Source organism: Nerophis lumbriciformis, linkage group LG12, assembly GCF_033978685.3.
Source record: "Nerophis lumbriciformis linkage group LG12, RoL_Nlum_v2.1, whole genome shotgun sequence".
Classification (NCBI taxonomy): Eukaryota; Metazoa; Chordata; class Actinopteri; order Syngnathiformes; family Syngnathidae; genus Nerophis; species Nerophis lumbriciformis.
In genome coordinates, this window is record NC_084559.2 from 20174816 (window position 1) to 20198968 (window position 24153).

The 24153-nt window shown below is 37.0% G+C and overlaps 1 protein-coding gene across 5 annotated transcripts in view; it reads right to left on the reverse strand.

The window, feature by feature from the left end:
* Window positions 1-24153, reverse strand: part of ncor2 (nuclear receptor corepressor 2) — a 216904-nt gene that overhangs the window by 68280 nt on the left and 124471 nt on the right. For all 5 annotated transcript variants that reach the window (XM_061986043.2, XM_061986041.2, XM_061986039.2 and 2 more), the window contains exons 9-14: window positions 15934-16000; window positions 9665-9837; window positions 9433-9526; window positions 4478-4656; window positions 2201-2255; window positions 2015-2113 (exon numbers count right to left, since the gene is read on the reverse strand). In XM_061986043.2, the coding sequence (XP_061842027.1) occupies window positions 2015-2113; window positions 2201-2255; window positions 4478-4656; window positions 9433-9526; window positions 9665-9837; window positions 15934-16000 (667 nt within the window). The remainder of the gene's footprint in view (window positions 1-2014; window positions 2114-2200; window positions 2256-4477; window positions 4657-9432; window positions 9527-9664; window positions 9838-15933; window positions 16001-24153) is intronic.

Genomic DNA, 24153 nt, shown 5'->3' on the forward strand with positions numbered 1-24153 from the left:
TTGACATAATCAACATTAAAAAAAATGTATCGACAAATACAGTCTTTGTTGCAAAAGAACGATTGTGAGGGGAAGAAAAATGCCGAGTCAGGAGTAAGAAGAAGAGTTACCAAAATAAAAATTAGACCCAAACACTCGTAAATTTGGCAACAATATAATAAATAGAATAGAAATAGAAATAGAGCAAAAGAGGTCGGGTCAGTGATATGCAAACATTGTACAGCGGAACTTGTGTTTTACGTCAGCATGACGGCTGTGCACAAGCGCCGCCTAGTTGTGTCGTCTACCTCAACATCGCCAGAGTTGTGCCATTTACGCAACATGTGTTTGTTTTTAAAACCAATACTAGCGGCTCTTTACCTGCATAAGATACCAGTTGTGTAACTAACGTTGAGATATACTCATTTTATTTTGTCTGTTATAAAGCAACACGCAAAGATGAGTGGGCATGCAATGTCCATGTAACCACTTCTATTTCCTGTGGTAAATAATAGAAGATAAAAAGTTTTTTTGTTTTTTTTACTTTAAAAAGGAATATTCAGTTTTACAGTATTATTCCTTTAGGAGACTGTTGGCAGCTAAATAATCCTAACAGTACAGGATAAAAAATAGTTTTTAGGGGTTTCTTTCTACTAGAATTCAGTTTTGCAAAATATTTTGCACTTTAAGTCTATGTATTATTATTATCATTATTATTATTTACTTTGTGTAATAAAGTCAAACCATTAAATCCTTAGTAATCTGTGTCTTTTTGTTACAATTTACTTTAATAACCTTTGGAAATAAGTTAAAAGTCGTGGACTTTAACATGTAAAGCAAATCATGTAAGCAATGATATAAAATAAAATAATCGCTGACTACCGTATTTTTCGGACTATAAATCGCAGTTTTTTTCAGTTTGGTGCCGGGAGTGCGACTTATACTCAGGAGCGACTTATGTGTGAAATTATTAACACACTGCCGTAAAATATCAAATAATATTATTTAGCTCATTCACGTAAGAGACTAGACGTATAAGATTTCATGGGATTTAGCGATTAGAAGTGACAGATTGTTTGGTAAACAAGCATGTTCTATATGTTATAGTTATTTGAATGACTCTTACCATAATATGTTACGTTAACATACCAGGCACGTTCTCAGTTGGTTATTTATGCCTCATATAACGTACACTTATTCAGCCTGTTGTTGTATTTATTTTGCCTTTAAAATGTCTATTCTTGGTGTTGGCTTTTATCAAATACATTTCCCCAAAAAATGCGACTTATACTCCAGTGCGACTTATATATGTTTTTTTCCTTCTTTATTATGCATTTTCGGCCGGTGCGACTTATAATCCGGAGCGACTTATAGTCCTAAAAATACGGTAGTCAACTATTAAAGGGGTCCTATTATGCAAAAACAACTTTTTTATTGTTTTTGTGTATTATGGATCCCCATAAGTCCCGGAAAAAAGAAAATCAAACTATTGAGGCATTGCGGCTATATTTATAATATTAAATTGCCTTCTTCTAAAATAGCTCTCAACAAGCCGCTTTGAATTTTAGACTTTTGTGACGTATTTGACCAGAGTTACGAAGAGCTTTGCGTGAATCTACCATATTTATTCAGTTGTACTCAATAAGTTCTTTATTTTTCTCTATCCTCTTGTCATGGGGCAGGGTGGCTCATGCACATGACATGTCCTGCGTATCTAATTGCATCATCATGCATGCTATTTGTCAATACAACACTAAAGTTCCTCTTTTATAGGTTGAGTCATCTTGCAAGTCATTTTTCTTCCAAAAGAAAAGTAGAGCAAAGGTTACTATAATTTGTTGTCAGACTTGTTTTACCAAACGACTATGGCATTGTGCCCCGAGCATTAAGACCGCAACCTCAAAAAATGTAATCAGCTAAAAGTATTCCCATTATTACGAAAAGCTGGAGTCTGACAAGTAAGCACAGAGCTCATGTGCTCTTGGAAATACCGGAGGACATTATTAAGAGTTGTAAACAAGAGAGTTGACAATACCTGGCTTCTTCCCCGTCTTCTGTAGTTCCTTCGCACTATGTTCTTATAGTTCTCATTCTTTTTGGTCAAATAATAAAAGAGCACACATTCTGCCACCGTCTGAAAAAAAATTAAAGAAATGTGATTTGCCTGGAAATGTAATTTCCTGATAAGACTGAGTTACACAGGTAAATGCAAAACCCGTACCTTTCTTTCTAGGAAAGATGCGATCAAACCAAAGTTTTTAGGGTGCTGAATAAATCTGTGGGAGGAAGGGAGAAAAGTACAACGTGAAATACTAGAAAAACAAGCTCTGAGCATTCAAAACCAAACAAAAGAGAGTGATTGAATTAAAGATTTATATTTTAATAATATGTCATGCATGCAACCCAATCGAGCCTATGTCATTTAGCATCTAAAAAATAGTATATCACATTCATTTGTTACAGTCCAAGCTTGTAAAGATACATTGACGATATTTCCAAGGAAAAGCATTTTTAAAAAGTGTTACTCTCGGTGTGCTTTAAAAGCATTTTCCCCATGTGTAAAGAAAAAATGCAATGCTTTGCTTAAAATATCCTGGCCCTTTTATTATGAGCACATAACGAACATTGAGTACAATAATGCTCATCCAGAATTTGGCTAATATGAAATTTTAGAAAGTGTATTAATTTGTTAAAAACAAACTTACAAGTACACTGCAAAAACTGAAATCTAAGTAAGATGAAATATCTCAAATAAGGGTGATATTTGCTTGTTTTCTGTCTGATAAGATAATTCTTCTCACTCAGCAGAATTTATGTTACAGTGTTTAACTTGTTTTAAGGGTTTTGGTCCTAAATTATCTCAGTAAGATGGTACTATTATTAGATTGTATGACCTATATTGAGTAAAACATGCTTGAAACTAGAATATCAACTGTTGCAAAGCTGTGTCAACAACACTCACAAGTATAAAACTACTTTTTTAAAGTAATAATTTCTTACTTCAAGCATGGAAAAAAAAATCATGATGCCGAGCGCATATCATTGTCAAGATAATGGCACTAGCATTTACTTAATTTAAGAATATTTTTCAACATATTGAGCAAAAAGGTCTCTTTTTTTCTACCAAGAAAAGTGCACTTGTTATTAGTGAGAATATACTTATTTTAAGGTATTTTTGGGTTCATTGAGGTTAGCTAATTTTATTTGTTTTGGAAAGTCTTGACAAGCCAAATTTTCTTTTTCTTTTGGCAGATCATTTTGCTTAGTTCAAATAAAATACCCCTCATTTTTGTTTGTTTTTTTCTTGTTTTTGAACACTGCCTTTTTGCAGTGTATACGTTGTGTATTTCACGACCCACTTTTCATATGATTCAATTTCCGAGTAAAATTTGGCCCGGTCATCGCATACTGTCTTGGTAATCGTACAGCCAAACAATGCGTCTAAATGTAATTATTTAAATTGCTTTAAATGTTTATGTATCAATTTCATTCATCATATATATGAATTTCACATTATTTTCTGCATTTATTCTATATTACTTCAGTACAATATGTTTTGTTATATTATGTTTTGGTGTTTGTAATGGATTATTTGGATTTGCATTTTTTCCTAATAAAATTGTATTCAATACATTTTTTGTATGATTTGGCCCCTCGTCTGTATTTTTGAACAGATTACTAACAAAAACCGAGGTACTACTAGATATCAACAGTGTTTCATGTGTAAAAGAAAGTGCATTTCTATCCTCCTTCAAAACCTAATTTAAAAGAACACCTCCAGGCAACTACAACCCTAGACTAACACCCTCCCCCCACCACATCCCACCTCCCCGGATTGTAAATAATCAATGTATATACTTGTTCTTATGCTTCCTGAGCTCACTATGCTCACTGCGCATATCCTACTAAGTCAGACCTACACTGTTTCAATGTCCATTTCTCAGATGATATAATTAACCCCCTCCACATCCCACCCCCCAGATTGTAAATAATGTAAATAATTAAATGTATATACTCTGATGATTAACTTGTGTGATGACTGTATTATGCTGATAGTATATATTTGTACCATGAATTGATTAACGTGGACCCCGACTTAAACAAGATGAAAAACTTATTCGGGTGTTACCATTTAGTGGTCAATTGTACGGAATATGTAATGTTCTGTGCGATCTACTAATAAAAGAATCAATCAATCAATTCAATGATATATTTATGACAGACTGTAGGCTATGGGTCGACAGAGCTCAGGAGTTATAGTGGCCGTAATTTGAAGTTACAGATTTGACCCTGAGCTCCTTCAGGGACCGTGTTATTTATCCTTGAGCAAGACACTAAAAACTCTATTTGCTCTTGATGGTTGCCAACTTGCATGGAAGCCTCCAGTATCATTGTATGAATGGGATGCAAAGCAATAAGTGTCAAGCCCTTCCCACAAACGTGCTGCACAAATGCACTACATTGACCATCCTGACTTTTACTGAAGAGTTGCCCTTACTTCTCTCTGAAAGTGTCCTTCTCTTGCTCGCTCCACATGTTCATGACCTGCCGGTCCTTGTACACCTTCATGGGGTCATCCATCAGTCCATTCATGTTGATGAACTTGATGCGCTGCTGCTCGGCATCAAACAGCATTGGAGGGACGACTGCCAGCTGTCGCATTTGCTTCTCTGTGTTCTGACATTCACACATGACACACACCAGACACAAACACAACATGGACATGAGAACGCTGGTTATCAAGCGGGACTAAGTCATAAATCTGCAACCTTATGGTAGTTTTAAAGTACTAAAGAGGTCAGAGAGCAAGGGAGGAAGTTAAGCTTCCTCACCACTCTCAGTAGTCTGAGACATGTTCCACATCAAATGTGAACTCTGCACACAGTTACCTTTTCCTTGGACTCTCTAAGAAGTAACTAACTCACATTACACGCTTATTTTGAAAATGTAATTTTGTTTATAGAAATTGGTCTAATTGGTTTAATACCGTATTTTTCGGAGTATAAATCGCACCGGCCGAAAATGCATAATAAAGAAGGAAAAAAACATATATAAGTCACATTTTTGGGGGAAATTTATTTGATAAAACCCAACACCAAGAATAGACATTTGAAAGGCAATTTAAAATAAATAAAGAATAGTGAACAACAGGCTGAATAAGTGTACGTTATATGAGGCATAAATAACCAACTGAGAACGTGCCTGGTATGTTAACGTAACATATTATGGTAAGAGTCATTCAAATAACTATAACATATAGAACATGCAATACGTTTACCAAACAATCTGTCACTCCTAATCGCTAAATCCCATAAAATCTTGTAAGTCTCTTACGTGAATGAGCTAAATAATAATATTTGATATTTTACGGTAATGTGTTAATAATTTCACACATAAGTCGCTCCTGAGTATAAGTCGCACAGACTTATAGTCTGAAAAATACGGTATATGCAATCCGTAGCAGATGATGTGGTCCTGATGGCTTCATCTGGCCAAGATCTTCAGCTCTCACTGGATCGGTTCGCAGCTGAGTGTGAAGCGACTGGGATGGGAATCAGCACCTCCAAATCCGAGTCCATGGTTCTCGCCCGGAAAAGGGTGGAGTGCCATCTCCGGGTTGGGGAGGAGATCTTGCCCCAAGTGGAGGAGTTCAAGTACCTCGGAGTCTTGTTCACGAGTGAGGGAAGAGTGGATCGTGAGATCGACAGGCGGATCGGTGCGGCATCTTCAGTAATGCGGACGCTGTATCGATCCGTTGTGGTGAAGAAGGAGCTGAGCCAGAAGGCAAAGCTCTCGATTTACCGGTCGATCTACGTTCCCATCCTCACCTATGGTCATGAGCTTTGGGTCATGACCGAAAGGACAAGATCACGGGTACAAGCGGCCGAAATGAGTTTCCTCCGCCGGGTGGCGGGGCTCTCCCTTAGAGATAGGGTGAGAAGCTCTGTCATCCGGGGGGAGCTCAAAGTAAAGCCGCTGCTCCTCCATATCGAGAGGAGCCAGATGAGGTGGTTCGGGCATCTGGTCAGGATGCCACCCGAACGCCTCCCTCGGGAGGTGTTTCGGGCACGTCCGACCGGTAGGAGGCCACGGGGAAGACCCAGGACACGTTGGGAAGACTATGTCTCCCGGCTGGCCTGGGAACGCCTCGGGATCCCCCGGGAGGAGCTGGACGAAGTGGCTGGGGAGAGGAAAGTCTGGGCTTCCCTGCTTAGGCTGCTGCCCCCGCGACCCGACCTCGGATAAGCGGAAGAAGATGGATGGATGGATGGATGGATGCAATCCGTTGTGTTCCCTAATTTTCAGTGTACATAAATGAAGGTGTGTGTTGCTGAGCCACATAATCTGGACTGGACCTGGTTTTAAGAACTCTTTAAACAATCTAACTCTATTGACAACCTGGCTTGGTGAAGATAAGGCCATTTTTTTTTTTTTAATAAAATAAAATAAGATAAATAAATAAAAAACATTTTCTTGAATAAAAAAGAAAGTAAAACAATATAAAAACAATTATATAAAAAATAGTAATTAATGAAAATGTTAGTGGACCAGCAGCACACACAATCATGTGTGCTTCAAGGACTGTATCCCTTGCAGACTGTATTGTTTTATATTGTAGGAACCAGAAATTTAATAACAGAAAAAAACAACCCCTTTTGTGTGAATGAGTGTAAAAAAATAAAAAAATAAAATAAAATAAAAAATTCACATTAAAACCATTAACACCTATGTCAGGAATGGTTGAGTGTGCCTTTAGTGAAGGGAAATGCTCAAATAAAAAGTGGGAGAAAGTGGCAGGGTATGCTAAACCTCTTGCCTGGTGGAGGGGCAGTAATACCCACGGTAGGATGTGAAATTCAGCATAGGCGGTCTATTCACATCTTTCACACAGTAGATTTGTCTAGAAAAAATAAAAGCGGGAATGGGCAATGGATGAGATATTACGTAAATTGAAAAAAAAACAACATGGAATTAGCACAGGTTTGTGTTTTTGAATTAAGGGCAAAATTATTTTTCAAAATATACTGAATGAGGATGTGCAAAGTGTAAGAAAATAGACTAACTGAACTTTTTTGTGATGTTGAGAATACACGTAATTTAATGACGTGATACAATAGGATTACACACTTTATTTGGTGTCGACCAGTCTCTGTTGTGGTGCATTAACTTTGCAACAAAACAAAGTATTTTGTAATTGTATCATTTGGTACAAAACAACCATTCAACAAATGTGCCTCTCTTCCAAGCAGCTGTGAACTATTTGTTCTGTCATCAACAGTGACCTCTGCTGATTGCTGGCTCAGTCTAAAATCAATTATGCAACATTTACTTTTCGACATAAGAACTTCATCAAATTAATTGATGAACAACCGAGGTTAATGAAAATAATAATAAAAAACCGAGGCAACAAAAGTAAAATTGACTTATGTATATTAGCTTCTACTCTTCTCTATAAATAATGTACGTAATAGATGACCTAATCCACATTTGTACTTTGTTATGTGCGCTGCCGTTTCCCTGACATGTAATTTCCTGAAAAGGGACCAACAAGGTATCTATTCTACAGTTGTGGTCAAAAGTTAATAATGTCATGGCAGTCTTGAGTTTCCAATCATTTCTACAACTCTTATTTTTTTTGTGATAGAGTGATTGGAGCACATACTTGTTGGTCACAAAAAACATTCATGAACTTTGGTTCTTTTATGAATTTATTATGCCTGGGTCTATTAAAAATGTGACCAAATATGCCGGGTCAAAAGTATACATACAGCAATGTTAATATTTGGTTACATGTCCCTTGGCAAGTTTCACTGCAATAAGGCGCTTTTGGTAGCCATCCACAAGCTTCTGCTTGAATTTTTGACCATTCCTCTTGACAAAATTGGTGCAGTTCAGCTAAATGTGTTGGTTTTCTGACATGGACTTGTTTCTTCAGCATTGTCCACACGTTTAAGTCAGGACTTTGGGATGGCCATTCTAAAACCTTCATTCTAGCCTGATTTAGCCAGTCCTTTACCACTTTTGACGTGTGTTTGGGGTCATTGTCCTGTTGGAACACCCAACTGCACCCAAGACCCAACCTCTGAGCTGAGGATTTTAGGTTGTCCTGAAAAATTTGGAGGTAATCCTCCTTTGTAATTGTCCCATTTTCTCTCTGTTAAAGCACCAGTTCCATTGGCAGCAAAACAGGTATAACACCACCATCACCATGCTTGACGGTAGGTATGGTGTTCCTGGGATTAAAGGCTCAACTTTTCTCCTCCAAAATATTGCTGGGTATTGTGGCCAAACAACAAAATTTTGGTTTCATCTGACCACAGAACTTTCCTCCAGAAGGTCTTATCTTTTGTTCATGTGATGTCAGATGAAACAAACTCCAAACACATGTCAAAAGTGGTAAAGGAATGGCTAAATCAGGCAAGAATTAAGGTTTTAGAATGGCTTTCCCAAAGTCCTGATTTAAACGTGTGGACAATGCTGAAGAAACAAGTCCATGTCAGAAAACCAACAAATTTAGCTGAACTGCACCCATTTTGTCAAGAGGAGTGGTCAAAGGACATGTAACCAAATATTAACATTCTTTATAAAGCTGTCCTCTAATTGTTGCCATGCATTGTACCATACCGAGTGCCGTATTTTTCGGACTATAAGTCGCAGTTTTTTTTCATAGTTTGGCCGGGGGTGCGACTTATACTCAGGAGCGACTTATGTGCGAAATTATTAACACATTACGGTAAAATATCAAATAATATTATTTAGCTCATTCACGTAAGAGACTAGACGTATAAGATTTCATGGGATTTAGCGATTAGGAGTGACAGATTGTTTGGTAAACGTATAGCATGTTCTATATGTTATAGTTATTTGAATGACTCTTACCATAATATGTTACGTTAACATACCAGGCACATTCTCAGTTGGTTATTTATGCCTCATATAACGTACACTTATTCAGCCTGTTGTTCACTATTCTTTATTTATTTTAAATTGCCTTTCAAATGTCTATTCTTGGTGTTGGGTTTTATCAAATACATTTCCCCCAAAAATGCGACTTATATATGTTTTTTTCCTTCTTTATTATGCATTTTCAGCAGGTGCGACTTATACTCCGAAAAATACGGTAGTTTCTCATACTTGTGTTACTTCTTTTATCAAGCTGTACTTACTCTACTTAATTATTTGAAACAAATACTCAAACCACATTACAGTCTTCTGGTCCCTGCAATTGCTCTTTTTATTGGGCGTTCTTCAAATAGTCAAAGATTCGACTCAAAAGAGTTTGATTCGACAATCAACCTCAGTCTGTTTTTTTCCCCCCATTATCTCCCAGACCCACGCTTCCAGGACATTCCACTACAACAAAACAAAACTTCCAGGCTACAAAAGTGAACATTTGACATTGTGAATACACTGCAAGTCAAGGGACACACCAATGCTGGCAGAAAAGCTCACCTCGTGCTCTGATATTCCGTCAATGATCTCAGAGACCTCATGTTCACTGCGCGCCGCAGAAGAGGCCAATCCACCTCCTCGTTGCCCGACACGGCTACAACAACATTTAATACAAAAATAAGAGAAGAATGCACAATTCATGCTGTGACCGAGCAACCTGCACTGCACAATGTAACAATTTCACAAGCAGCATTCATTGATGAAGTCTGTTGCAGATGTAATTCCAGCTCACCTCTGCATTCGTTCCTGCAACTCTCTCTGCTTGCGGATCTCTGGGAACTGCTTCTCGTAGTACTCCCGCACCTTGCTCTCCTTGGCTCGGCGCCGGGGGTTGTTTTCAATGCGCTCCACCTTCTTCTCCCAGGCTTCCATCATTTGGTCATAGCGCTGGCAGAACTTCTGTTCCTAAATTGCCACATACGAAGCAGGGATTTCAAATGAATAATGGAGGATTAACATTACATCTCTCCTGCCACAAACAGAAGATATAACAAAAGTAAAAAAAGATTTATCGTGGTACTTTGGTTTTCATACCCTCCATTTTTCGTGTAATATTATGGTTATTGACCAAAATTGTGGCAAAAATGTTGCGCATGTTTTCCTATACCGTCCCCGGTTATCGTACGTTGCATGTGGAACCTCGATTTACGAACTCCTCTATTTGCAAACTTTTTGGTTTACAAACTTTTAGATTTCGCCAAATATGCCTCTGTGTGCGAACCAATGACTGTGTACGAAATGCTTCACTCATTCATTTCGTGTCCCCTGGCAGCCATTTTGTACTTGCTCATATTGAAGAGATTGAGGAGGCCGGCTTCATACCGCAACAAGTTTTTAAAGGTGAACATTATCACAATTTCAGAAGGGTTAAAACCATTAAAAATCAGTTCCCAGTGGCTTATTTTATTTTTCGAAGTTTTTTTCAAAATTTTACCCATCACGCAAAATCCCTAAAAAAAGCTTCAAAGTGCCTGATTTTAACCATCGTTATATACACCCGTCCATTTTCCTGTGACGTCACACAGTGATGCCAATACAAACAAACATGGCGGATAGAACAGCAAGCTACAGCGACATTAGCTCGGATTCAGACTCGGATTTCAGCGGCTTAAGCGATTCAACAGATTACGCATGTATTGAAACGGATGGTTGTAGTGTGGAGGCAGGTAGCGAAAACGAAATTGAAGAAGAAACTGAAGCTATTGAGCCATATCGGTTTGAACCGTATGCAAGCGAAACCGACGAAAACGACACGACAGCCAGCGACACGGGAAAAGCGAGGACGAATTCGGCGATCGCCTTCTAACCAACGATTGGTATGTGTTTGTTTGGCATTAAAGGAAACTAACAACTATGAACTAGGTTTACAGCATATGAAATACATTTGGCAACAACATGCACTTTGAGAGTGCAGACAGCCCAGTTTTCATCAATTAATATATTCTGTAGACATGCTCTCTTTTCCTGAAAGCTGATCTGTCCATTCCATTCTTGCCATCTATGTCGTAGCATAGCTTTCGTCGGTAAAGTGTGCGGAACAAACGTCCAATTTCTTGCCACTTTCGCATCTTTGGGCCACTGGTGCAACTTGAATCCGTCCCTGTTCGTGTTGTTACACCCTCCGACAACACCGACGAGGCATGATGTCTCCAAGGTACGGAAAACAGTCGAAAAAACGGAAAATAACAGAGCTGATTTGACTCGGTGTTTGTAATGTGTTTGAGAAAATGGTGATGTGGTCCGAGAGTGAATAATAGAAAGGCGTTTAATTCGTCAAAATTCACCCATTTAGAGTTCGGAAATCGGTTAAAAAATATATGGTCTTTTTTCTGCAACATCAAGGTATATATTGACGCTTACATAGGTCTGGTGATAATGCTCCCCTTTAATTGTGATGAGAACTGACTTTTATATGCCAAAGGGGACTCATTTCACAGCGCAAGAGAAGACTACCGCATTTTCCGGACTATAGGGCGCACCGGATTATAAGGCGCACTGCCGATGAATGGTCTATTTTTGATTTTTTTTTTTCATATTTAAGGTGCACCGGATTATAGGGCGCATTAAAGAAGTCATATAAATATTATTTTTTTCTAAATGTAAAACACTTCCTTGTGGTCTACATAACATGTAATGGTGGTTCTTTGGTCAAAATGTTGCATAGATGATGTTTTACAGATCATCTTCAAGCCGCTTTCTGACAGTCGCTTCCGGATGCGCTGTTTTGTGGGCGGTCTTATTTACGTGGCTCACCTTCGACAGCGTCTTCTCCCCGTCATCTTTGCTGTAGCGGTGTAGCGTGCAAAGACGGGAGTGGAAGAAGTGTCAAAAGATGGAGCTAACTGTTTTAATGACATTCACACTTTACTTCAATCAATAACGGAGCAGCATCTCCTCATCCGGAAACAACAACAACACCGGAAATGTGTCCCGTGAAAAAACATCCGACCGGAACTCTCTAAAGTTCCTTGGGTGAATAATGTAAACTCACTACACCGGTATGTTTCAGCGCTTTCATGGCGAGTTTACTGACAGATATAAGTAAGAACTTTACACTACTTTATATTAGAAATGGCAACAGCTGAGGATGAATGTCCCATAACAAGAAGATAGAGAAAAATAAGAAGCTTATCGACTACGGTGTCGGCACGGACTACAAAGGCGGACGCGCGCAATTTTTCAGGATTTATGCAGATTCCAAATACGGATCAGCAGGTACCAGATGGTAAGAAAAGTTTATTTTACATAATATTGCGAAACAAAACGCCAGATAATATCTCTTACCTTTGTCGGAGGCAGATATTTACATATATCCGAATTTAAGTGTTACTTCTTTTTATTTCATAATCATATTACAAAACAGCTAGTGTTTTTCTTCCATTTGTGGTCTTTTGGTTGTCTGCAAAACTGTGTGCTTAACCTTGAGTGAGAAATGTTAGAGAGAGAGATAATGGGCATGTGTTTTGGCTGGAGAGACATGACTGCCAGGGGGGGAGGAAGAGAGACTTAAGAGGGGAGAGGGTTTTGTCGGGGGGGGCAGACCATCTTGGCGGCGAGATTGAATGTTCTATGCTGGACTGGTCTCAATGTATATGCAAAGCTTTGCAAATATATTACAAAATACCTATTCTGTCTCTGGTGGTTCTTCTACTGAGCTTTAAGTGTCGTAAAGAGCTTGGGAGCGAGCGACCAGAAACTTGGATTCCCTGGGAGGAACAACTGGTCAAACGCAACACCTTATACACACATCATAATAATAATACTCGTATGTTGAAGCACATCAAGCGGTGAAGCTTCATAGCAAAGTCGTACTAAAACATTTTGATAGATTTTGAGTGCCGTGTGTAATGTTCTATATTTTCAATGGAAAATATAAAATGTTGGTGTTGTTTACTTGAGTCATATTGCCATCATAGTGCAGTCTACATCTATCTCTTATATCTGACTGCCACCTACTGGTCACACTTATCATTACACCATGTACCAAATAAAATTGCTTTGAGGTGGGTAAGAAAAAACAGAATTATTCCGTACATTAGGCGCACCGAGTTATAAGGCGCACTGTCGAGTTTTGAGGGGGAAAAAAGGATTTTAAGTGCGCCTTATAGTCCGGAAAATACGGTACCTCTCGTTTAGCGGTGCCTCTTCCAAGAGCACACACACACACACACACACACACACACACACACACACACACACACACACACACACACACACACACACACACACACACACACACACACACACACACACACACACACACAGCTTCCTTTCTCCCCCTTCTGTCTGCTCCTGTCTCTCTTCTCGTGAGCTGCTCCTTTGCTCATGTTAAAGTAATTTTGCTTTTTAAAATGTTTATTGCTGTCATTGTAGCAATATGGTGGTTAAAGGATTTTGTGTTTTCTGATCGTCTGTAAGGGTACTAAAGGGACTATTGTGCGCGCGCGTGTTGCCAGAGCAGCACATTTAGCAGAGTTGAGCTTGTCGTCGTTGTTTTAGCATGTTAATAAAGATATATAGTCCTGCAGTTGTTTCATCACTTTCTTGCTGTGTTTGTTTGAAACAGCACAGTATAGCACATCACATTGCGTTCAAAGTGGACCAACTTTAACTAAGATAAGGACTTTTGTCGAGGCTAGAAGCCATTATTCATATTTACTAACTTTGTAAATCGAGGTTACACTGTAGTGTTTGCCCACCTATCATTCTGGGGAATTGAATGCCCCAAAAAAGAATCTCACGGGTTGCCGACTTAGTCTCTGTACTGTTTTTGTTGAGTACAACTGCAAATGAGTGTGTGCCAGTATTTTGACAAAAAATGTGAGAAACACTGTTGGATTGAAGAAAGAACACGTAGCTAGTTATAAACGTGGCGTACTTGTGGCTCTTCCTTTACCTCCTTGCTCTTCGCCCACCTTTGCCGAAAATGTAATTTCAGTTCTTATGTGTCTTGTACATGTTAAAGAATGGACAATAATAAAGCATCCTGAATCCTGAAGAGTCTTCAATAAAGGTAAACGGGATGTTAAATGTTTATTTATCCATTTCATTCGTCGTTTGTATGTATTTCACATTATTTTCTGCATGTAACATTATAATTATTCTTTATAGAATGTGTTTTGTGTTCATGTTTTTGGTTGTCTGGACCTGATTAAATGGATATATATTATTTCTTGTGGAAACATTGCTTTGGTTTTCGTTCATATCGGTTTCCGTCTGCTCTTTTTGAATGGATTACTAATGAAAACCGAGGTATTATTGTGTAACATAATAATAATAAAACTTTTTTTTTTTAAATATCATATACTGCAGATACTGAGTTACTCCCTAAACAGACCTGGGCAAATTAAGGCCCGGGGGCCACATGCAGCCCGTTAAGCTTTTCAATCGGGCCCGCTGGACATTACCAAATCATTTTTTTTAGATCTTTAAGATGTAAAGTTTAGCCGTCATTATGATGTGTAGTGATGTTTTCTAATGACCGTAAGTCTTGAACTATACAAAGTATTTAAATGGTTGGCATCTGCACTTTTGCATTATATACTAGTTACTATGGTCATCTAATTAGTTACTATGGTAATCTAATTAGTTACTATGTTGATCTAAGTTCCAGTAGCTCAGACGAGGCACCAAGCAGTGTGGGTGGGGAGCGTTTCCACAGAGTGTTCCCAGAACGGCCTGAAATGCAGGTGTCAGGGACAGACACGGAAGGAGATTTTTACAACAAAGTACTACAAGAAAAGTGATATTATATCAGATTGTAGGTGTTTTGTTTTTTTTACTCTTTGCGTTCATATTTCGTCATGTTTGTTGCATTTTTGTTGTGTTTCGCTTGATTGTAAATAATGTGGATGGAGAGGGGGTGTGACGTTCATATGTTGTCAATATTCAGTGTTTTATTGTTCATAGTTAATATTGTAAATCCCACATTCTTTATATTCATGTACATTCTGGGTGTCTCATTAAGTAGAACATGTAAAATTCCATTCCGTTTCCTAAGGCGGTCAAACATAACGTTTTTAGCATTCAATCAGACATTATTGTGAGGTTTTGTATTAGTGTTCCTAAAAATAGGACCCAAACACACACATATTGTACAGCAGATTGTCACAGCTTATATATGTGTGTGTGTGTGTGTGTATATATATATATATATATATATATATATATATATATATATATATATATATATAGATAGATAGATAGATAGATAGATAGATAGATAGATAGATAGATAGATAGATAGATAGATAGATAGATAGATATATATGTATATGTAGATATATATATATACACATAGATAGATAGATATACCGGCCCCCAGACACATTTTTTCTCTAAATGTGGCCCCCGAGTCAAAATAATTGCCCAGGCCTGTCCTTAAATAAGCTACAAAGCGGTTGACTGCAAATATCTAAGCATTCTAAAAACACCAGTCTTTTAGATCTCGTCTGTGTATTTGTTGCAAATTAAAACTTTTCTTTCTGGTATTAAATGTACTTAAAAATATAGAAATATAGAAATAAAATATTGTAAAAAAAAAAAAAAAAAAAAAGTCAAGCTAGACATTTTTGCTGTGATTATGCTCCATGATGCAATCTATTTTTTTTTACTGGGAAGATAAAAACATCAACAAAATGTTCCCTGGAAAATTTAAAAACTGTCTGAGTTCATCAATCACTGCTTTATGTATAGCTATGCTCGTTGGCTTAGTTTAACCTGAACATCATTTCAAGGAAAAGCTTTTCTCCATTTTATTTTCTGACAGAAAGTACCATAAAAACACACCCAGGTTGTGGTTATCCAGGTATATAATCTACAATGTTGCTTTTAATAGAAGTGATTATCCCTCAGGACAATATAAGTACACTAAAATAAATCATCTATCTATTTCCACCTTAAAATGGCCACTCACTTTAATGAGCTGCTGACCCAGTTTTTAACTCATCATCCATCATCGGGTAAATCCCAGCAGAGAGTCAAAATACTGAGTTCACTTACCCACTGCTTACGAGCATGGTTTCTTCTTTTGAAGTATAAGATGAGTTTTTTCCTCATCGCTTGATTTCTAAGATGTTCAAAAAAAAATAAACAGGCATTACTAAAACAGTGGTGCTACAAGACTCATAAGCAAAACAATATTATTATGAGGTTTTCATACATCTTTCACTTGATTCTTCAGTGCATGTTAACATACTGATTGAATGTACAGGTACACGACTAAAACAAAATGAACACAATGCTTAAAGCAGCCAGCTACAGTTGTTCAAATAAAGGTCAGAGCCAGAAAATCCCCCCAGGCAGTCGCTCAGTTTGTCTCGCTCTTCACTGCAAGACAGACTTTTATTCCTGACAATTAATCTGTCAGTTGTAAGGTCACATTCTCCGTTGATTCATGTAATCGTCTTCTACATTTGTCCCTTTAACTGAGCGGAGGGGTCACATACAAGGAGAAAGGACTACAAAAAGGACTACTAGCGGTGTGAGTTATATGTCACAACTGGAAAACGACCTGATAAGATTTATTGGGTGAAAAAATAAACACTGATAATCTTCCCTCTGTTACACAACATGTTATCTGCAGTATAAAGCCAAGTTAAATCTAAACAGTCCTAACGCCGAGCATTCATAAACACTGACAAACAGTCCCAGACACCCACTCACACACACACAAAAGGTCACGAACTGAGCCAAACTGTTGCTGCATCAAAGATGAACTCTATAACAAATCAGCTGGATTTGACCTGTGCTTGTACATTACAGGTACAGGTACAAAAACATCGCCTTGGACCAGCTCTAAAATCAAGGCAAGGGCACTCAAATCAGGCAAAATAAGCAAAAAGTTGAATATAATACAGAGGAAACTGATGACAGAGATGTGACAAATCTGGTACCTTGGTGGATTACGCAGGGCTTCTCAGAACCAAAATGATGTGTGCAAATGCAAAATCTATATTCTTTATTCATCTAATGCAGATGTTGAAAACACAGGCACAGGTAGCCTAATTGCCAGCTTCTGAGTGTGTTTGATTGGTATCATAGTTGGCACACTGCAAAAACTGAAATCTAAGTAAGATTAAATATCTCAAATAAGGGTGATATTTGCTTATTTTCTGTCTGATAAGATAATTCTTCTCACTAAGCAGATTTTATGTTAGTGTTTTACTTGTTTTAAGGGTTTTGGTCCTAAATGATCTCAGTAAGATATTACAGCTTGTTGCTGAGATTTGATGACCTATATTGAGTAAAACATGCTTGAAACTAGAATATCAACTGTTGCAAAGCTGTGTCATCAACACTCACAAGTATAAACTACTTTTTCAAAGTAATAATTTCTTACTTCAAGCATGAAAAAAACATGATGCCGAGCGCATATCATTATGTCAAGATAATGGCACTAGCATTTACTTAATTTAAGAATATTTTTCATCATATTGAGCAAAAAGGTCAAAAAAAATTCTACCAAGAAAAGTGCACTTGTTATTAGTGAGAATATACTTATTTTAAGGTATTTTTGGGTTCATTGAGGTTAGCTAATTTTACTTGTTTTGGAAAGTCTTGACAAGCGGAATTTTCTTGTTCTATTGGCAGATAATTTTGCTTAGTTCAAATAAAATACCCCTAATTTCTTTTTTTTTTTTTTCTTGATTTTGAACACTGACTTTTTGAAGTGCAGCTATGCCAGTCAATATTATTTTATCAAGTCAAGTCAAGTGTTATTTATATTGCACATTTAAAACAACATTGGTTGACCAGACTTCTGCAGAGGGCACATACGACAATAAAAGCAGTAAAAGCAATAACGTAATAAAACAATTAATAATACAACATACAGTAGTACCTACTACGTATAAAAACAGCAGCTTTTTGGCTAAAACAGGTAAGGTATAATATAAGATAATAATTATTGTGCTGTTGAATGCCAATGAATAAAGATGAGTTTTATGTTCTTATAGTCAGAAGATGGCAGCACTCTCTCATTTCACCACCATAAACATACCAATGAAAGGAGTGTCAATCCTGTCAACACATTTGTACTTGGTGAGAACTGTAATTTTAACACCATAATCCAACTAACACATCAAACCAAACTCACAACATGTCCACCCATTTACATTTGGGATAACTTCATGAAGCCACAACTTGAATCTGCAAGACACTACAAATGTGATATTGTGTCATTTAGGCTTGGGCCAATAATCCAGAAATCAATTAATTGAACATGATGATTATTTGCTGGCATTGATAAATTGCCATGTCCATGTGTTTTTGTTTCCTTCGTCTCACTTCCAAAAGGGCAACAAGAGTTTTCTTTCTTTGCATTAGTTTTTTTGCACCTGGGCATGTTTGTTCTATAGTGAAATTAAATGAATGGAGTGAACCCTCCTGTCAGTCATCCACTCTCTTTGCACTGCAAAAACTGAAATCTAAGTAAGATTAAATATCTCAAATAAGGGTGATATTTGCTTATTTTCTGTCTGATAAGATCATTCTTCTCACTAAGCAGATTTTTTGTTAGTGTTTTATTTGTTTTAAGTGTTTTGGTCCTAAATGATCTCAGTAAGATATTACAGCTTGTAGCTGAGATTTGATGACCTATATTGAGTAAAACATGCTTGAAACTAGAATATCAACTGTTGCAAAGCTGTGTCATCAACACTCACAAGTATAAAACTACTTTTTAAAGTAATAATTTCTTACTTTAAGCATGAAAAAAAATCATGATGCCGAGCGCATATCATTATGTCAAGATAATGGCACTAGCATTTACTTAATTTAAGAATATTTTTCAACATATTGTGCAAAGAGGTCTCTTTCTACCAAGAAAAGTGCACTTGTTATTAGTGACAATATACTTATTCTAAGGTATTTTTGTGTTCATTGAGGTTAGCTAATTCTACTTGTTTTGGAAAGTATTGACAAGCCACATTTTCTTGTTCTATTGGCAGATAATTTTGCTAAGTTCAAATAAAATACCCCTCATTTTTGTATTTTTTTTTTTCTTGTTTTTGAACACTGACTTTTTGCAGTGTGTCTCTGTGAGACAGAGAAGTCAGTCTCACAACACAAGGTAACGTAGTAGAAATTAGGATAAAGATGATTGCAAAGCCAAAGGTCCCGTGTGGCAATATTATTAGCTTTGAGTCAAATGAGCAAGATGTGCCCATCAACACAGACAAAGCAACTTTGTTGGAACCTGTTGGCACAAAAAAAGGCAAAACAAAACAAACCATGCGATCCAATTTTCCAAACTGGGGAAAAATTCTTAATTATGTTCAATATATACTGAAACCCAATTTTGTCTGTCGAGGCTTTAAAAAGCTATTTTATTTTGTTATGTGTATAGTTAAAGGTTTAAATTTTTGTATTTTTTTTTTCTTAAAAGAGAGTGTCTAGTTTGGTGGTTTTGATTGTGATTTTTATTTAAGTGCAATTTCTGCGAGCAGAAACTTGGAGTCCATTTTATTTTTATTGTTAGTTTATTTATTTAAAATCTTTAAAAGTTCTTGATATTCCAATTACAATAATAAAGATACTGTATAAGGCCCCGTTTACACTGCACACCAAAACTGATTTTTTTTTGCCCTCAAGTGACACGGATCGAATATTTTTTGTCACTCTACGCTCTAAAGTGCTTTCAAATCTGATCTGTTTCCAACAGATTCAGGCCACATCAGGAGGTAGTCCGAATCCGATTGGAATCTGTTCTTTTCAAATGGGACTGCAGTCTAAACGGAAATGCAACCTCAATGCTACCTAAATAGGACCTCAATGCGACATTATTGCGACTGTTATGCCAACTTTGGGCGAGCTACGTCATTCGTGTGCCTAGGAAAAGACACGACCTGCCAGCGGAAGTGGATACGTCATCATAACATCCTGTTTTGGTGAGCAAAGCATTTTTTTCGGCGGCCAAATTTTCGGTGCATCACTAGTCGATAGTGCGCAAATTATAGGATATTTGTAATATATGAAGGTACATACAAACTGTATGTATGTGTATATATACGTATATATATATATATATACACACCGTATTTTTCGGAGTATAAGTGGCTCCGGAGTATAAGTCGCACCGGCCGAAAATGCATAATAAAGAAGGGAAAAAACATATATAAGTCGCACTGGAGTATAAGTCGCATTTCTTGGGGAAATTTATTTGATAAAACCCAACACCAAGAATACACATTTGAAAGGCAATTTAAAATAAATAAAGAATAGTGAACAACAGGCTGAATAAGTGTACGTTATATGAGGCATAAATAACCAACTGAGAGAACGTGCCTGGTATGTTAACGTAACATATTATGGTAAGAGTCATTCAAATAACTATAACATATAGAACATGCTATACGTTTACCCAACAATCTGTCACTCCTAATCGCTAAATCCCATGAAATCTTATACGTCTAGTCTCTTACATGAATGAGCTAAATAATATGATTTGATATTTTACGGTAATGTGTTAATAATTTCACACATAAGTCGCTCCTGAGTATAAGGCGCATCCCCGGCCAAACTATGAAAAAAACTGCGACTTATAGTCCAAAAAATACGGTGTATATATATATATATATATATATATATATATATATATATATATATATATATATAGACATATATATATACACACACACACATATATACATCCATACATCCATTTTCTATTGCTTGTCCCTATATATATATATATATACACTGTATATATGTATAGTTGTATATTACACTTTGATTCCGAAGACATAGAGATTGTTGAAGGACCGGAATTGACATGTCTACTCTGGCATATTAGCTGATATGTTACTTACATTAAGTGAGTTGAAAAATAAAGTAACATACTGTAGATCCACGCTAATGTCTACGGCGCCTCTACTTAACAACTCTAAAAAGATTACAACCTTCCCAAATATATTACACGGTATATTCATCCATACATTAAATTACTTTTATTATCACGTAAAAAAAACAATAGTTTTGAAGGTGTGGCGACTTGTATTTTGCAAATCCGGTCAACTTTCTTTGTTTTCACTTTGTTGAACTGCGCATGCAAGTGATGTCAAGGCCACATTGGGGCCACATTGGGGCCTTTGCTCATTTATACTAGAGTCTGTAAGTCTGTGAGATCACATTTTACTTGAAATCTAAACAGCTAGCTGGAAAAAATCAGATTAAAAAAAATCTAATTTGGGACACTTTGGTTCGCAGTGTAAACATAGTTTAAGTTTTACATTTGAAAGGGTGTACAGTAGTTGCATTGCAACTATATATTATCATTAAATTACAGTCGTCCCTTGTTTATTGCTGTTAATTGACATGACCCCCAACAAATTAATTTCTTCAATGTAGGTATCGATTATGAATCTAACATTTTTATAACTGGATAATATAAAACCCTTTAGAGTGCACTAGACATTAAATAACACCCTTCTGTTGTCTTTACACTATTTTAATCCAATATAATAATGCTTCCTGAGGCTTAGCTTAGATTGGTTTGGTCTCCTTTATTGGCCAATACTAGTATAGTATTTATATTTTTACTTCATCTGGCCATGTATGTGCTTGAAAATACCTAATTTAGGGCAGAATAGTTATACAATATGCTTAAAAAAACAAAAACAAAAATTAAAATTAAAATCCACCATGCCGTGAAACCGCAATATTTGAGGCACGAAGTACAGTAGTGAGGGATGACTGTAGCGTGTAATTTGGTCTCAAAATAATGTTGACAATAACATTATTTATTTCCAATAATTTGTGGGACGATGTATCAACAAATAAATGTGTCATCAGCCCAGGCCCAGTGTCATTGTAAAAGTACATTTTCAAATGCCATGTTTTAAAAATGTGTGGTCCAAAGCCCCTTCCGCACTACATAGCATCTACTGTTTGCCGCAGCTGTATTCAGGCCTACCCGCTGTTAGATGGTACAGTAGTCACCTTTCCGCTACAAAACAGTACTGCCTCAGATGATGCGGGAAACTGCTGTTAGGTCACTTGAAGGAAGTCGCATTAAGCAACATTCATTTGTATAGTCTCTTCCACAGACAAAAAGCCACAAAGTGCTTCACAACACAGTTAAATTAGAGAAAAACAATGAATCTAATAAAAACGCACAAATGCAATATATAAACAATATAAAAACACAGTAAGAATAAAAAATATAGAACAATATAAAAACGAACAAAAGACAACATAAAAATCATCACAGTCTGCGCGAGTAGCTAAATAAAAGCTTCAACAGATAAATGAGTCTTAAGATTGCCTTTGAAGGTGTCAACAGAGTCAATTAAGCGCAATGAGGGCGGAAGATCATTCCGAAGCGTGGGAGCTACAGCCTGGAAAGATCGGTCACCTCGAGTTCTAAAACGAGAGCATGAAACCTTCAGCAGATTCTGATCCACGGACCTCAGAGCCCGAGTTGGGGTGTAAGGTCGGAAGAAGAAGCCTGACCATGCAAACTTCTGAAGGCTAGAACCAGAATTTTGAACTTGATCTTATATGCGTGGGGTCCCCAACCTTTTTTCCACCAGGGACCGGTTTAATGTATGCATTATTTTTTGCGGACTAGCTTTTCTGGTGCGGTAGATAAAAACAGCAAAAAATGAGCAAGAAAATGTCTTCACCATAACGCTGAAATAGTGGGAGCCTTGGACGTGTTTATTTGCAAAGAGATGGTCCCCGGCACGTTGATGGCATATACTATGTAGTACCAGTGTTTCTTAACCACAGGGCCGGGCCCCAGTGTTGGGCCACGAGCGCCCCCTAGAATGTAATATATCTGTTTTTTCAGCTGTGTTCGCATAGGCTGCAGCGTTACTTAGTTGTAATACACTTTTCTACCACTTGTGGCAGTATCGACAATATAAAACCAACAGACCAACCTTTGAGACACTTGTGATTTAGGGCTATATAAATAAACATTGATTGATTGATTGATTGAGAAGAAGTCTGGCGCTAATGTCATAGAGAAATTTCTTACGCGCTAAAATTATGACAAAAGTGGTGAAGCTGTATTTTCATTTGCACTTTAATCTTATTGACAGTTTACTTAGGAAACATATTTATAATTAATTTAGTTTAATTATTTTAGCACAACATAATACATATTGTTTGTAAATTATTTTTTTCTAATCAGCCTGCCCTAAGCCTAATGTTTATTTCTTAAATTAATAATAATCTTTGTGAATAATATATGCTTTTATATTATTTTACAAGGTAGTAAACTGTAAGTAGGTTATATATTTTATTTTATTGAATACGATCAGAATCAAGAGTAAAATTACTAATTCAGTGTTAATATTGGAGTGGTCCCCGGGTCCCTTTGTAGTGGAAAAGTTGGGTCCTGAGGTCAAACAGTTTAAGAACCCCTGCTATATAAAATTATCCTGCAGATGGAAATCAGCCTTTGGCTACAATCTGGCACATTAACATTGTATATGTTCATTAATGTATTATAACAAATGGCGACTTCCTATCAGTAGTTGTAATATACATCTATAAACAAGCTTATTGGTGTGTTTAGTGGGAAAGGTGAAAATTAAGTTGAAGAAAATGCAGTAGTTTATAAATTAATTAATGTTTCTGTGCGGCCCGGTAGGAAATGCGTCACGGACCAGTGGTTAAGGACCACTGCTATAGGACACTGGCAGCCAGTGAAGTTCTTTTACAATAGGGGATATGTACTATTAGTATGGGTCAGAATTCTCGCTGCAGACTTGACTTTTGGAATAGTTGCAGTCGAGAGAGCTTCTTCTTGTTCATACATGAAAACAAACAGTTGCAATAGTCTAAACGCAAGGACACAAAAGCATGAATGATAAGCTCCAAATCATTCTGTGACACCATTTTCCTAAGTTTAGAGATGTTCCTTTGATGAAAGAAGCAGTTCATTGTCAACTGCTTACAAGGCTGCACTAATGACATGTCTTTGTCAAAGATAACTGCCAAGTTTCTGAGGTTTGGCTTAGTAGACTGGCCTAAATCACCCAAGTACTGTTTAATCCATGGAAATTAATCACCAGGTGCAATAACCAGTGTTTCTGTTTTGTCTGCATTGAGCTGCAGAGATGTATTGCTTAGCCATTGTTTTATGTCCACTAAACAATGATGAATTGAGTTAAGCTTCTGGATCTCAGACGGCTTAAAAGTATAGCTGGATGTAAAAAGAAAAGTAAAAAGAAACATCACTAAACCTTTGAATGACCTTTCCCAAAGGGTTCA